At 45.0% G+C, this 17,314-nt stretch overlaps 1 protein-coding gene across 3 annotated transcripts in view; it reads left to right on the top strand.

The window, feature by feature from the left end:
* GSG1L (GSG1 like) overlaps positions 1-17,314 on the top strand; it is a 272,422-nt gene that overhangs the window by 216,384 nt on the left and 38,724 nt on the right. For all 3 annotated transcript variants that reach the window (XM_050773981.1, XM_050773982.1, XM_050773983.1), the window contains one exon: positions 1,550-1,661. In XM_050773981.1, coding sequence (XP_050629938.1) covers positions 1,550-1,661 — 112 coding nt within the window. The remainder of the gene's footprint in view (positions 1-1,549; positions 1,662-17,314) is intronic.

Raw genomic sequence — 17,314 nt, forward strand, 5'->3', positions numbered from 1 at the left:
CTTGCAGTGAGCCCAGATGGAGCCACTGCACTCCAGCGTGGGTGACAGAGTGAGACTCAGTCTCAAAAAAAAAAAAAAAAGTTTATTTTTTTAAAAAATGTAATCTATGCAGCAGACAGGATTAATATTCAGACCATACAAAGAATTCCTGCCAATTGATAAGGAAAAAGATTTTTAAAAACAAAAAGAAAATTGGCAAAAGATACAGACATTCAAAGAAGAAGAAATTGAAGTGGTTAATAAATGTGAAAAATGCTCAAGCTCACTAGTACTAAGAGAAATATGATAGGCTTTTGGGGAACCCTTTCTCCCATTAGCAGCCAGGCAGTTCTCTCTCCTCTGTCTTAAAAGAGTGGAAGTTCTACAAAACACTGAGAAAATAATGGTCCCCCAACCCCAGCCAAAGCCCACTCTACAGCTGGCTCTTCTTACTAGATGGGGGAAAAATGCTTTAAATATAAACAATTTAGCCTCTAATCCCAGCACTTGGGGAGGCTGATGTGGGAGGATTTCTTGATCCCGGGAGTTTGAGACCAGCCTGAGCAACATAGCAAGACCCCCATTTCTACAAAAACAAAAATACAAAAAATTGGCCTGGCATAGTGGCATGCACCTGTAGTCCCAGCTACTTAGGAGGCTGAGATGGAAGGATCACTTAAGCCCAGGAGGTTGAGGCTGCAGTGAGCTATGATCATGCCAGCCTAGGCAACAGGCTAAAACCAAAAAAATCCATGAAGTTGATTTCATGACTTACTAAGACTTGTGGGCTAAATCTGCCCCAATGCCTGTTTTTGTAAATAAAGTTGTATTGGAATACAGCCATGCTCACTCATTTCTGTATTGTCTGCAGCTCCTCTGGTGTTACAACAGCAGAGTTGAATCGTTCCAACAGAGACCATGTGGCCCACAGAACCTGAAATATTTGCTTCTCTGGCCCTTTACAGAGAGTTCACTAACCTATACACAGATCTGACTCTGCATCTCCTTTGCTTCAATTTTTTTCAGAGCTCCCCTTTGCCTTCTGGCCCAAATTCAAGCCCCTTAGTCTGACTTAGAAAACCACTAACCTCTGAGCCAGAAGTGGTGGCTCATGCCTGTAATCCCAGCACTTTGGGAGGCTGAGGCAGGAGGATCACTTGAGCTCAGGAGTTTGAGACCAACCTGGACAATATAGTGAGACCCCATCCTTACACAAAGTTTTTAAAATTAGCCAGGCATTGTGGTGCACGGCTATAGTCCCAGCTACTCAGGCAGTTGGGGTGGGAGGATTGCTTGAGCCCAAGAGTTGGAGGCTGCAGTGAGCTATGATCGTGCCGCTGCACTCCAGCCTGGCAACAGAGCAAGACCCTGTCTTAAAAACAAAAAGAAGGAAAGAAAAGAGAACTACCTCATCTGGCCTCCCAAGCTCTGTTCCTGCTGACCTCCCTTACCCAGGGGTCCCTGTTCTCCACAGTGATCATAGGCAGGCAGGCAGCAGAGAGGCTGTGGGTGTGTGGGGACAAAACCCTTCCTTACTTCCTGACGCTCTTCTCTGCTCTCTGCCCCGCAGGCCTCCTGGGAATGGTCGCCCACATGATGTACACACAAGTGTTCCAGGTCACTGTGAGCCTCGGCCCTGAAGACTGGAGACCCCATTCCTGGGATTATGGGTGGTCCTTCTGGTAAGTGGCTTTGACCTTCAGGACAAGAGCAGCTTCGGGCACCAGAGGCCCAAGGCATGCTGGGACTTCAGCAGCTCAGCCCAGTGGGGTGGGGTGGTGGGAGAAATGGGGAGAGTTGGAGGGACTGCAGTCCAAAGGCACTTTGAGACCCCAGGGCAGAGACTGGCAAACTAGGGCCTGTGGGTCAAATCTGGCCCACCACCTGTTTATATGCAGCCCTCAAGCTAAGGATAGCTTTTGGATTTTGAAATGCTAAGAAAATAAATCAAAGGAAGAGGAATGCTGCTTTGTGACATGTGAAAATTACATGAAATTCAAATTTCAATGTCCATAAATAAGGTTTTCTTGGAACACAGCTACTGTCATTGTTTTGTATTATCCATGGCTGCTTTAACACTGAGATGGCAGCACTGGGCGGTGGTGACAGAGACTGAATGGCTCACAAAGTCAAAAATACTTACTCTCTGGCCCTCTGCCTACCCCTGCCTAAGAGGCATGCTATGGAAGGTTGGAGATGGAAGCTGGCAAGACCTCAAGTTAGGTGAGCTGTGGAGGGTTCTGGGTGGTCCTATGGGGTAGGTGGACTCCAGTGAGAGGCTCTGAATACAGGGAACAGGTCAGCACCTCAAAGCGGGGTGTGCGTATGAAAGGCGTGATTAGTCAGGGTTCTTTTGCTTACCAGTGATAGAATCCCCAGCTTAAGTGAACAAGGGGTATTCATTTGTTTGTGTAACTGGAAAGTCCAGGTGGAACAGCTAAAGTGCTCTGGGTTGTGACAGAAAAACCTACTCGCATCAGTCTAAGTAAGGAGATATCATACACTGGTTCATGGAAAGGACAAGCACAGCTATGGTGTGGACTTCAGGACATGTTTGATCCAGAGTCACTGAGGTCAGAAGGACTGAGTTCTCTTCCTCTGTGTAGTCATCTGAGCTCGGCACCCTCCACATGTTTACTTTGTTGCTGGGCTGGCTTCCCTGTTGGGGAGAGCTCTTCCTAAGGCTGGGTAAATCCTCCTTCCCTTGTAGGAGAGAAAGGGCTTGTTCTCCAATACTGACTAGAGTCCCAAACTTCCCTCTGGTGGGCTTAGGTCATGTTCTCTCTCCTTAATCTTTGCCACAGCTGGGGGAATGTCATGAGCTTATTCCCTTAGCTTGACCGAGCCCACCTCTGGAGCTAAGAATGAGTCAAAACCTCTCAAATGGTGAGTGGATGGAATAGATGCTGTGTGAGCTACCACAAAGTCTGCTTCAGGCACAGCTGGATCCAGGAGACCAGATTTCATCTGGAACCCAGTCATGCCCTCTCCTTATCTTGTCTCTCTCTTGTCTCTCTTCCCTTTGAATTAGTGTTGGCTTCATTCTCAAACAGCTTTTCCCCCAATGCTAGCAAAGATGCTAGCAAAGATGATCACAACGCACAGACCAGGCTTCCTTTTTTTTTTTGGACAGAGTCTCTGCTCTGTCACCCAGGCTGGAGTGGCAGACTTCCATCTTAAAAATGTAGCAATACCAGCGAGAGATGGGGTTTCTTTCCCATATTTCCAGCTAAAATCCTGGTTATGACTTTCATTGGCTTAGCTTAAGTCATGTGACTAAACCTGAACCAATGATTTAGACTCTGGGGGAGACTGGAATGACCTGAGTCACATGGTCCAGAGAGTGGCATTAGCTTCACCCAAACCCTTGGACAGAAAGAGAAGGAGGTGAAGTCTCTTCAGGCTGGAAAGACAGAGACCACAATTATCCACTACACAGGGCATCCAGGTCTGGGGCTGGTAGTTGGAGAGCATTTATCCGTTCAGTCATTTAATACATATTCACTGAGTACATCCTCTAGGACTGCTGTTCTTCTCGGTGATGGGGATGCCGCAGTGCTGAGACAGCGTTGCAACAGGGATTGAGAGGTGTGAACCAGCCGTATCTGAACTGTGCTGTGATGTAGATGTGTGTGGCGAGGGGAGTTCACAGGCAGCTGCGGGAGCACAGAGGAAGGGCATTGACTGACACAGCTTTGGGTGGGGCGGGTCTCCAGGAAGAATTTCGAAGGCAAAACAGGAGAGAATCGCTTGCCAGGCAGAGGGCGTAGCAGGTCCAAGGACCTGGAGGTGAGAGAGCATCTCAGCATGGAGCAGGAGGGACTATGATTATAATTTTTAAAAGATCCTATTCCAGTTCAGTGATCACCCCAACTCCATCTCCACTCGCTGCTCAACTCCATCCTTTTAAAACCAAAAGCATTTGCCTTGAAGGGACCTTGGCCCATGAACCCTGGCCCCAATCCCTTTAAGTAGGACAATCCCAGGGAAGCCAGATGAGGCTCTGACCTCCCTTTACCCAACCTCTCCTCCTGCAACTGTTCCTCCCTGAGACCTTGACCTTGGAAGTTCATCTCCTTGAGCTAGAGAAGGGCACAAAGGAAGGGAACGAACATTGGTGAGTGTTGACCATGTGTGTAATAATTTCTTAGATTTACTGAGCGCTGATGTGCTGTGAATCAGGTAGGTATTTCATGGAGGCACAGGGAACTTAAGTAACCTGCCCGAGGTCATCCAGCTGTGAAGGGTAGGGCTGGGATTCAAACCCAGGCAGTCGGGCTCCACAGCCATACTGGAAGCCTCTCTGAGAAGATGGGTGGGTGATAATAAGAGAGTTCATTGATGTGCTTTCCATCATGTTCCACACATGGTGTGTGCTTAGTCAACACCAGCTCTTATATTGCTGCTCCTGGTATGAAATTTAACACATGCAATATCATGCTAGTGATATGAAATTTAACATGAGCAATATCATGCTACTGATATGAAGTTTAGCACATGCAGTAACCTCGTGTTGCATATGCAGATGCTGAGAGTCAGAAAGGTTGAATCACTTGCCCTGGTGGGAACCGGTTCCTGCCCCTCAGTCCCCCTTTCCAGAAGGCCCTGGCTCTCTCCCCTTGTGCTCAGTGTCTCAAGTCAAGCCTGCTGGTGTCAGCCAGAGGAACACTCTTTCCCTGGAAGAAAGGGCCTTCTGCCCTGCTCCTCTGCTCCTTCCTTAGGGGCTGGCCTCCCAAGGGGCACCAAATTCTCATTGGACTTATTAAAGGCCGAGGCCCCGTGTGCAGCCCCTTTTAGGGTGGATCCATTTCTCCCTGTCACTGAGACCTGTGAGATGGATCAGCCCATTTTTTCGTCCCTCACATCTGGGGCCTCACCAGGGCTGCAGCATATCATCTCTCTCGTTTAATATGTGTGAGGCCGTTTGTCAAAATTCTGGCCCGGGAGCCTCCCGTGCTCCCTCCCCTGGTACTGGAGAGGAGAACAGCTCCAAGAAGAGATGGCACGGGCCTCTGTCTTCCTGCCCAGCAGGGAAGAACAAGCTGCAGGGGCTCTGGAAGCTGGAGGGGTTTTGAGGTGCTCAAAGCCTGTTGAGTGCCAGCTTCTTAGAGGGACACCTTTGTAAGAAGTAGGCCGGGCGCGGTGGCTCACGCCTGTAATCCCAGCACTTTGGGAGGCCGAGACGGGCGGATCACGAGGTCAGGAGATCAAGATCATCCTGGCTAACACAGTGAAACCCCGTCTCTACTAAAAATACAAAAAAAAAAAAAAAAAAAATTAGCCGGGCGCAGTGGCAGGCGCCTGTAGTCCCAGCTACTCGGGAGGCTGAGGCAGGAGAATGGTGTGAACCTGGAGGGTGGAACTTGCAGTGAGTGGAGATCGTGCCACTGCACTCCAGCCTAAGGGACAGAGCGGCACTCCGTCTCAAAAAAAAAAAAAAAGAAGTAGAAAGTCCCCATAGTTAAGAGTCTGACAGCCTGGGGTTCAAATCTCACCCCGATGCATACCGCTGGGCCACCGTGGCAGCATGGAGGGGCGGTCGACAGTGTGGCCCCTGGAATCAGACAGTTTGGGTTTAGATCCTGCCTCTGCCCCTCATCAGCTGTGGACCTTGGCCAAGTCACTTACTTCCTCTGCACCTCTGCGTCTGGTGGAAAATTTGGGCTGGAAAATGGGACAGCCCGAATTTCCACCTCATGGGGGTCTCTTGAGTTGTGTTCATTTCTCTATTGAGGTGTATACATCACCCCCAAATCTAGTAAAAATGAATTATTATGTAGTAGTAATAGTAACTAGTAAAAATGCGTTGTTATTTGTTCTTACGTTTGGTGGTGGACAGGGCTCAGTTGGGCGGTGCTTGCTGGGGTCTTCCCTGAAGCTTCAGTTGGATGTCAGCTGAAGCTGAGGTCATCTGGGTATGGCTGGGGTAGACCTCCAAGGTGGCACCTCACGACGCTGGCAGCTGGTGCCAGCTGGCGGTGGCCGGTGGCCGGAGGGGCTTCACACAGTGTGGAGGCTGGGTACCTGGAGAGACTATCTCAAGAGTGAGTGTTCCAGGAGACCCAGGTAGAAGCCATGGGATCTGCATGAGCCAACCTCAGAAGTCACACAGTGTCACTCCTGCTGCATTCTGTTGGTTAAGAGCAAGTGACAGGGCCAACTTCAAGGGGAGGTGTGAACCATGGGAGGTGTGGCTCCCTGGAGGCCAGCTTTGGAGACAGTAACCAACACGAGGAGCAAGTGAATCAACGCATGTGGAGCACTCAGCCCAGTGTGCTCGGTGAGCACAAGTCCTCCTGCCCACTCCTCCTTTTGGCGCCGTGTCTCAGCTCTCTCTACCCGTGACAATGTCAGGTCAGGACCCTGATGGGCGCCCAAGCAGCTGCTTGGCTTAAGGGGGCAGGGACCAAGTGGATCAGATTAAGGTTGGGGCCGGGCAAAGTGGCTCACCTGTAATCCCAGCACCTTGGGAGGCCAAGGTGGAAGAGGGGCCGGGCAAAGTAGTTCACCTTTAATTCCACACCTTGGGAGGCCAAGGTGGGAGAATCACCAGAGGCCAGGAATTCAAGACCAGCCTGGGCAACATAGCCAGACCCAATCTCTAAAAAAATAAAAAATAAAAAAAATTAGCTGGATGTGGTGGTGCGCACCTCTAGTCCCAGCTACTCAGGAGGGTAAAGTGAGAGGGACACTCAAGCCCAGGAGGTTGAGGCTGCAGTGACCTGTGTTCGTGCCACTGCACTCCAGTCTGGGCTGGAGGCTCTACCTCAAAAAAGAAAAAGGAAAACAAAAAGATTAAGGTTACGACACCTACTTTGTGCTGTGCACAGAGAGGCACTCTACAAGCCCTGAGCTGCCTGTCACTGATCCCCAGGAGAGGGGCTGCCATCCTCCTTCAGGGACCAAGACACAGCTTGAAAGCCACACAATTAGCCTTGGATGCTGTGAACTGCGCACAGCCGGGGCTGAACCCAGCCTGCAGATGTTGTCTTTGGCCTGCCATCGTGTCTTATAAAAGTTTGGATTTGTTTCTAACATCTAAAATGGTCAAACTTCTACATAAAAGTCCAGGTTTCTGGTTCGTGATCATTGGAAGATCTGTTCCTGCCTAACCAGCATTGCCACCAGGCAGCCTGCAGATAAGGCTGAGAATGGCTGAACCTTTAGATAGGCGTCTGGTTTCCAGCTCACCCCAGTCCCCACCGCGCCCTATTGCCTTACATTTACCCGTGCTTCCTCACTTAGTCATCATCTGCCTGACCTTGCAGGAATTTGAGTCTGTGGCCCCTGCTTGGAATGTCAGCTTTCCTGGTGACCGCAGGAGTGTGGAAAGCCAGCCCTGCACTTTCTGCTTCTGTTTTGCATTTGATCAACCTGGAGAGGAATGGGAAAAGGTCTCCTCCTACTACTGCTGCACACACAGTGAAATCTTATCTCAAGCATTCACTCTGCAGACGGAGGGTAGTGGGACATCGTGGTGTGGAAGATTATAAGAGCTGGAGGGCCCAGAGAAGTTCAGCAATTTGGCCCATGTCACACAGCGAGAGAGCAGCAAGTTGGGCCAGATCTAGGGAAGGTTCTCACTCCTGTGCTAGTGGCCCCTTTCTACTTCTGGGGCCCTGTCCCTGTGGAATACAGGCCTCACTGCTGTCCCTCCCTCCTTTCTAGTCTCCATGAATATGTGGACACAGCAGACCAACCTCTTTCCTCTCTGGGGACCCCAGGCGGCGCCCCCTCTATGCAGGGGTTAGCTGGTATTCCAGCAGGCCGATCCCTTAAAGGGTTGAGTCTGCCGCTGTGACCCTACCAGAGCCTGGGCCCCAAAGACAACTGGAGGGGTGTGTGTGCTGATGTCACTGCTGAGAGGCTGTGTGATCGGCAGGAAGTTTGCCCTTCCTCATCCACCCCAGGCAGGTGGCTGTGGTCTGCTTTATTCTAAGACCAGGGTTGGGGAAAAGGATGTGGTTGCCCAAGGGTGCCCTGTGGGCCACGGAGGGACCAGCTGGGCCCTCAGAGCCTGCCACTGTCCAGCTCCTAGTCCCATCAGCTCTTGGGCCCTGAGGGTGGCCTGGATTATGCATCTGTGCCCAGCCCTGCCCCACGGGGTGAATCTGTAGCCCTCTGGTCTGCAGGCAGCCAGGGCAGCCTTCCTTAGTGACCCGTTACGACCTCCCCACTGGGTAGGGCCTGGAGTAGGTTGCAAAGTGGTGTCCATGTGTCTCTAAATCTGCTCCCCCTGTGTCCCTCTGCCCCTGACGCTCCCAGGGGATGAAGAATTGACAACCCCTGTCACCGCCCTCCCCTTTTCTCCCTATGGTGTCCAATCTGCTCTTGGCTCCGGAAACCAGGCCAATCACCCACGCACCTCCCTGTGCCAGTTCAGAAGTGCAAGCTGCTAAAACCAGCAGGTGTTCCGGCCCCAAAGTTTTCAAACTGTGTATTTGGTGGGCGCATTGGGGCCCTGGGGGGTGAGAGGAAGAGGGAGATGAAGGCTCATGGATATAGCCTCTCACCCACGCTAAAACCAGAGCTATGTTTTCATATCTGTCTTTTTCTGTCTGTTTTTATTTTATCTGTGTTTATCCATTCATTCCACAAGTATTTACTGAGCACCTACTATGTGCCAGGCACCATTCTTAGTGCTAACGGACAGTAGTGAAGTGAACAAGGATGGTAATGAAGTGAACAAGGCTCCCATTTTCATGAAGCTGGCATTCTGGGATAGAAGAGGATATAATCTTAAAAAACAAACACTAAGGATTCCAATTCTGAGAAGACAGAGTAGACATGCTTCTCCCTATTCCTCCTGCTCAATGCAGCTAAAATCATTGGACCTAAAGATAAAACAGACATCAGAAGACTCCGAAAGGTGGGAAGAAGACAGTAGGCTGGTTAGGGCCCAAGAAACAACACATTGCTGAGTCCTTTTCGTGTTATATAGCCCAGATTTGGAGCTGAAGAAGTCAGCAATTCAGAAATGCCAAAAGGACAGGATTAAAAAAATGCCCAACTGAAGTCTGCTTTCTCTAGGCAAAGGACCAAGAAAGGGTCAGCCCAATGAGACAGAAAACATTTAACAATAACTTCACTACTCCAGTCACACATTACAGAAAAGAAAAAACTGGCTTCACCCACACTCATGCCGGCAAGGGAATGGGGTGCTTAGATTTTGGTGACAATCGCCAGGTGGACTTTCATCTCTGCTGGGCAGTAACAAGGTGCCCCTCTTTCTCCCTGCAGGGATTGTGTCAGAGGGGAACTGGTGGAGAGTCAGGATTTTTGCCACTGCCTTGCGGTAGTAAGAACATCTCCCTCCCCATGGTGTCAGTGATGTGTGGGGAGCAGTGATGAGGCCCCCGGGCCCCTCCCAGCCAGGTATCAGCAGAGGCCTAATGGGGAGTCTGAACTCCCATCCCCACCCTCACCTGGTAAGAACCAGGAACCATCTTCATCTTGAATGTCAGTGGTGGCTGATATGATTAGGCTTTGTGTCCCCACCCAAATCTCACCTTGAATTGTAATCCCCGTAATCTCCATGTGTGAAGGGAGAGACCAGGTGGAGGTAACTGGGTCATGGGGGTGGTTTCCCCATGCTGTTCTTGTGATAGTGAGTTCTCATGAGATCTGCTGGTTTTATAACGGGCTCTTCTGCCTTTACTTGGCACTTCTCCTTCGTATGTAGCTTTGTGAAGAAGGTGCCTGCTTCCTCTTCACCTTCCGCCATGATTATAAGTTTCCTGAGGCCTCCTCAGCCATGCTGAACTGAGTCAGTTAAACCTCTTTCCTTTATAAATTACACGGATTAATACACTCGCCCAGTGGGAAACCTAGGCTTCTACCCCTACCTGGAAGTAACTGGGCAGAGCCTCCACCTCGCCAAAGCCACCTTGCCGGAATGATGTGAAAGGAAGCCAGTTAGAGCAGATGGTTTAAACAAGATCCAGAGTCTCAAAACATACCCCAAATGTCAAGGTTGCAATTAAAATCATGTACCATGCCAAGAACCAGCAAGATCTCAACTTGAACGAAAAAAGATAATCAATAGATCCCAATGCTGAAATGACAGAAACGTTAGAAATCATCATAAAAATGCTTCAACAAGTAGTTGCAAAAACCCTTGGAAAAACAGAAAGTCTCAGGAAAGAAGTAGAAGATAGAAAGAAGGACCAAATGGCAATTTTAAAACTAAAAAATTCAGTAACCAAAATACAAAGCTCAATGGTGGGGCTCAACAGCAGAATGGAAGGGATGAAGGAAAGAATCAATGAACTTGAAGACAGGACAATAGAAATTATTTAATTTGAACAACAGAGAGAATATAACTTTTAAAAAAATGTACAGAGCCTTAAGGACCTCTAGAACTATAACCAAAAGTGTAACATTGGAGTCCCAGAAGAAAAGGAGAAAGAGGGCGAGACTGGACAAAGTACTGAAAGAAATAATGGTTGAAAACTTCCCAAATCCCGTAAAAGACATAAACCTTCAGAATCAAAAGCTGAATGAATCTCTAAAATAGTATACATTCAAAGAAATCCATACCAAGACACATCACAGTCAAACTTGAAAAAAAACTAAAGTTAAAAACAAAAAACAAAACACAGTGAGAGAATAACATCCTCCCTAACTACAGAGAAAAAAATTCAAGCAACAGTGGATTTTGCATCAGAAACAATGGAGACTAGAAGGAAATGGCACAACATTTTCAAAGAAAAAGAAAATGAAAATGCTGAAAGAAATGAACTATCAACTTAAAATTCTATATGCGGCAAAAATATACTTCAGAAATGAAGGGGAAATCACAACATCCTCAGATGAAGAAAAACTAAGAAATTTTGTTGCCGGCAGACCTACCCTAAAGGAAAGGCTAAAGGAAGTTCTGTAAACAAAATGGAAATTTGAAAAAGGGAAGTTTTGAATATAAGAAAGAATGAATGAAAAATGGACAGAGAAACTTTACTTCTCCTTTTTCTCCTTTTGAGTTTTCTAAATTATGTTTGATGGTTGAAGCAGAAATCATAATATAGTCTGATGTGATTCTAAATGTATACAGTGGAAATATTTAAGACAATTATGTTATAAATGAAGGAAGGTAAAGGGTCACAAAAGGAGCCAAGCTTTCTATGCTTTACTCCAATGTTGACACCAGCAGACTGTGGTTAGTTATGTATATGTAATGTAAGACCCAGAGCAACCACTAAAAAAGCTATATACAGAGATACACTCAAAATCACTATAGATAAATCAAAAATTGTTTGAGAAACCCATGGGAATACAAGAAAAAAAAAAAGAGAAACAAAAAACAAAACAAGCAGGGAAGAACAAAATTAGTTGGCAGTCTTAAGCCATAATATATCAATAATCACTTTAAATGTAAATGGTTTAAATACACCAATTACAAGCCAGAAATTGGTCAAGTGGATTTAAAACATGTGACCCAAAACTATGTGCTGTCTATAAGAAACTCACTTCAAGTATGATGAGATAGATAGGCTGGAAGTAAAAGGATGAAAATCACCTCTCATGTAAGCATTAATCAAAAGAAAGCAGGACTAGTTATATTAATATTAGATAAAGTAGACTCAGGCAAATAAAATGACCAGAAATAGACATTAAATAATGATAAAAGAGTCAATCCACTAAGAAGGCATTGCAATCCTAAAAGTGTATCCACCAAACAACAGAGCTGAAAATCTGTAAAGGAAAATGTGATGTAGCTGAAAGGAGAAATAGGAAAATTCACAACTATAATTAGATATTTCAATATAGCTTTCTCAACAATTAATAGAACAACCAAATGGAAAATCACCAAAGATATAAAAGAATTCAACATCATCAACCAATAGGATCTAATTGAGAAATGTTTCAAGTCAAATCAGCTCTCATCCCAAGAACCTAGAAAAAGAAGGGCAAAATAAGCCCAAAGCCAGCAAAAGAAAGATGAGCAAAAATCAATACAATTGAAAACAAAAAGTAATAGAATCAATGAAACAAAAAAGCTGGTTCTTTGACGAGATAAAATTGACAAACCTCTCGCAAGAGTGACAGAGAGAGCAGACAGAGGAGAGACACAAAATGCCAATTCAGGAATGAAACAGAGGATGTTGCTGCAGACTTTGAGGACATCAAAAATATAGTAAGAGCATACTACAAACAACTCTACACACATAACTTTGACAGCCTGGATGAAATAGATCAGTTTTTTTAAAAGCCCAAACTGCCACAACTTACCAAATGCGAAATAAGTAATTTGAATATCCCTGTAACTACTAAGGAAATTGAGTTTATAAATAAAAACTTTCAAAACAGAAATCTCCAGGTCCAGATGGTTTTACTGGAACATTTCACCAAATATTTAAATAAGAATTAGCATGTTTTTTTCAGAAAATAGAAGAAGAGAGAAAACTTTGCAGTTCACTTTATGAAGCTAACATCACTTTGTTATTAAAACCAAAGATAGTGCAAAGAACCACAGACTAATAGACCCCATGAATATAGATACAAAATCCTTAGCAAAACAATAGCACATGGAAGTCAGCAATATATAAAAATAATTATACATCATGATAAGGGGTTTATCCTAGGGATTATGACTGCTTCAATATTTGAAAAATCATTCACCATATTAACAAGCTAAAGAAGAAAAAATCACATGACCATGTCAATGAGTACAGAAAAAGCGTTTGACACAATTCAACATTGATTCATACTTTTAAAAAAACTCTCCGAAAATTCAGAATAAAGGGGAACTTCCTCAACTTGATAAAGACCATCTATAAAGCATCTGCAGTTAACATCATACTTAATGTTGAAATACTATTTTCTCTCTAAGATTGGGAACACCACTGTTATTCAACATAGTGCTGGAAGTTCTAACTAGAAATAAGACATAAAAGACATGCAAGACATAAGACATGAAAAGAAAATAAAAGGTATACAGATTGTAATAGAAATAAACTATACCTATTTGTAGATGTCATAATTATCTGTGTAGACAAATCCAAGGGATCTACCAAAAAAAAGCCTAGACTTAATAAATAAGTTTAGTGCTGTCTTAGGATAGAAGATAAAAATACAAAATCAATTGTATTTTTATAAACTAGCAATGAACATTTGGACAACAAAATTAAAAATATATATCATTTATACTAAAAAAGCAAAATACTTAGGCATAAATGTAACAAAACACTTACAGGACTTGTACACTGAAAACTGTAAACCGTAGAAAAATACCAAAGAAAGAAATCAAAGAAGATCTAAATAAATGGGTAGATATACTATGTTCATGGATCAGAACACACAATATATAGTGAATACATCAAATTTCTTGTAGATATAGAGAAAAGTATTCTAAAATATATATGGAAAGGCAAAGGAATTCGAATTTCTAAAACAATTTTGATAAAGAAGAATAAGGCAGAATGAATTAGAGTACTCACTTTCAAAACTTACTGTATAGCTACAATAATCCAGGCTGTGTGATATTAGTGGAAGGATAGGCACATAGATCAATGAAAAAAAAATAGAGAACTCAGAAATAGACCAATACAGATACGCCCAACTAATTTTTGACAAAGGCACAAATCAGTTCACTGTGTGGGTGTGTGGTGGTGGGGCGGGGAGTTGGGGTGGACAGGGAATGGCCTTTTCAACAAATAGTGCTGGAGCTATTGGACATTCACTGGCAAAGATAAACAATCAGCCTTACTTTAAACTGCACACCACTTGCAAAAATTAATTTAAAATGGATCACAGATTTAAGTATAAAATGTAAAACTGTAAAACCTTTAGAAAAATAAGAGAAAATCTTTGGAATCTAGGGCTAGGCAAAAAGTTCTTATATTTGATATCGAACACATAAAAGGAAAAATGGATTAATTGTAATTCATCAAAACTAAATACTTTTGGTCCACAAAAGACCCTATTAAGAGGTTTAAGAGAAAGCTATAGACTGAGAGAATATATTTGTAAACCACATTTCTGACAAAGAACTAATGTCTAGGATATATAAAGACCTCTGAAAACTCAGTAGGAAACAACAGAACAATCCAATTAGAAAGTGGGCAAAAAACACCAATAGACATTTTGCCAAAGAGGATATACAGATAGCAAATAAACAAACGAAAAGTTGTTCAACCCTATTAGCTGTTAGGGAAGTTCAAATTAAAGCCACAATGAGATATTATTACACGTCTATCAGAATAGCTAAAATAAAAAATAGTGACACCACCAAATTCTGGTGAGGATGTGGAGAAACTCATACATTGCTGGCAGGAATACTGTATTTAGCAATATAAAGGAACAAACTACTGATGCACACAATAACTTGGATGATTCTCCAGATAATTATGTTGGGTGAAAAAAAGCCAATCCCATACATACTCCTGTATGATTTTATTTATGTAAAATGTTTGAAGAGGTAAAATTATTGAAATGAAGAACTGGTGGCTGACAGGATTTGTGGGAGGTCAGGCAGGAAGTGGCCGTAGCTATAAATGGCACAGAAGAGATCCTTGGTCTGTATTTTGACTGTATCAATGTCAATATCCTGCTTGTGATATTGTAATATTGTATTACACTAGTTTTGCAAGAGTTTACCATTGGGGAAAACTGGCTAAAGGGTACATGGGTTCTCTCTATATATAATTTCCTACAGCTGTTTGTGAATCTGTAATTATCTCAAAAGGAAAAATTTAAAAACAAGAGTAAACAAATGAAAGGAAAAAAGATAAAGAGAATTACAGGGTGTAATGAGGGCTGTGATGAAACTAAACAGGGGCATGTGATACAGAGTGATGGAGAGGGGGCTTCTTAGAGATAGTAGACAGAAAATGCCCACTAAGGAAGGGGTGACATTCACAGGTGAGAAGGGACCAGCTGGGCAAAGAGCCTGGGAAAGTCCAGGGATTCCAGAGGGAGGGAAGGCAATGGGGGAGGTAGGGCAGAGAATGAGCTTTGGGTTTTTGAGGAGTGGAAAAGAGACCATAGGGCTGGGATGCAGAAAGCCTGAGGAATCAAGCTCTGGACGACATGTTATTTGAAAAAAGATCTTGCATGTAAAGTAGATGGAAAGGCGGGGATGTAGGCTTTTCTTCTAGCTCAGTCTGACTTTGCACCTGTCCACCCATTGACTGTCTGGCTCTGCTCCACCCCATATCATCTGTTTCTGGGGCCCCTGGGCTCTAGCAAACCCCCTCCCTCCCCAGGGAAGCTCCCTCCACACACTCAGTCATTGGACTCCACCACTCCTGAAAGGTATTTTTGCTCAAGCCTTTAGTTTGAGAATCCCCTGCTCTGTCCCCTGACTGGGACATCAGGGTTGAGTCAGACTTGGTCACCCTTAGGATCCTTGGCTATAAAGACTCGAAATTCGTGTCAAAACTAACTCATGCAAAAGAAGAGAATTTATAGCAAGTAAACGTATGATAACTTTGGTTCCCAGTGACCAAAACCCAATTCAAACTGGCTTCAGGGTAGAAACAAAAGTCAAGGAAAACAAAATTAAAAAGAAAGGAATTGAGACTTCCATCATTGAAAAGTTCAGGGATAATGGCTTCAGCTCAGGGATCAAGCCCCTTTTCATGGCTCTGCTTTCTTTTGGGTCAACTTCATTCTCAGGCTGGGTGGTGGCAAGAGGGTCCCCAGCACCTCTTGGCTCAAACCTCACCAGCTTAGCACCACAGAAGAAAGATGAGCTTTGTTTCCCAGTAGCTTCAGCCAAGTTCAGGGGTTGAGTCTCATGAACCTGACTTGGGTCACGTGCCCACCCCCAACCAATTACTATGGCCAGAGAACAGCAACATTTTAATTAGCCAGGCTGAGGTCATGTGCTCACATAGAGGTTGGGGTTGGGGCCAGCCCCACACAAACCTAATGGCCTGAGAAGAAGGAAGGAGTGATCCCTTAACAGAACCTCGGAGTGCAGTTACCAAAAGGAAGAATGGCTTATGATCAGGCAACACCAACATACTCCATACTCATGGAATCCAGAAAAAGCCTACTTGTTCATTCTCCATCCTCGGGTTCTGAGTTTCCACCATGCTAGTATAAATAGACATCCCAGGCTGAAGTAGAATCTTCAGCTTTGTTGCTCAGGAGAGAGTATCAGATTGGACCAGCTTTGGCCAGATGGTCAGCCCTTGACCGGTCATCTATGAATGGTGGGGGTTGGTGAGTAACACACTGGACACTTTGGTGGAAAGGGAAGCTCTTAGAGGGGCCAGGTTGATGCCCTAAAACTGTCTATTACAGACACTCAGGGCTTCTGGAAGATCTACATCAGCTCCTTATCATGAAAGAAACGGGAACTCTTATCAATGGGTTTGGTGTTCAGGGAAACAGATGATCCTTTTGAGGATCTCTTTGAGAAAGGATGAGTCCTCAGATTTTTTCCTTGCTTTCCTTCTGGGGTGCTCAGGGGCTGTCAAAGGGAAAAGCAGTGGGTGCAGGCAGTGGGCTTCATTGACCATGGGGAATGCAGGGGTGGTGATGATGTTCAGAGGCCAGCTGGGTGGGCTGGCATCGGGGAGGCCTGGAGCTCCCAGGCAATGCAGGGTTGGAACAACAAAACTGAGTCCCTGATTTGGAGGAAACCAGTTACCAAGGCAGAGACTGAGGAACAGGGATCCAGGAACCAGGCCAGATGTAACTGAGGCCAGGCAGGTACCCTACTCCTGGTACTAAATGTTGAATGCATAGTCTTGATGAGAGGAATCAGGCAGGCCATTTCTGGAGCTGGAACTGGGTCAGCTGAGTCTCCTAGCTCTACCCCACGCTTCCTACCTTTCCAACTGTGGATGGGATAAATTCTCCACGTTTGGGCTGGGCTTAGCATGTACATCAAATGAGGGCTGCCAAAAGTCCCAGCTGTAGAGAAAGTTGTGGAGGAGAGAGCCAAGCAGGTCATTCATTATAACCTCATCTCTCAGGGGGAGAGTTTACAAACCAAATCATATGGAATTGGGTAGTGAGGATGTTAATATTAATGATAATAATGACAGCAAGACTTTCTTGAGTGCCTACTATGTGCTGGACACTATTCTAAGATAGTTTTAGTGGATCATCTCCTTTAATCCTTGTAACAACCCTATGAGGTAATGCTATTGTCCATTACAATGACGTGAGGTACTGGGAGCAGTGACACATACCTATAATCCCAGTACTTTGGGAGGCTGAGGCAGGAGGATCACTTGAGCCCAGGAAGTTGAGGCTGCAGTAAGTTATGATCACACCATTGCACTTCAGCCTGGGCAACAGAGTGAATCCCTGTCTTTAAAAAAAAATAGTCATGAGGAATGTGAAACAGAAAGGGTTGGCATCTTTCCCCAGGTCATACATG

This window comes from Macaca thibetana, chromosome 20 (genome assembly GCF_024542745.1).
Source record: "Macaca thibetana thibetana isolate TM-01 chromosome 20, ASM2454274v1, whole genome shotgun sequence".
Taxonomy (NCBI): Eukaryota; Metazoa; Chordata; class Mammalia; order Primates; family Cercopithecidae; genus Macaca; species Macaca thibetana.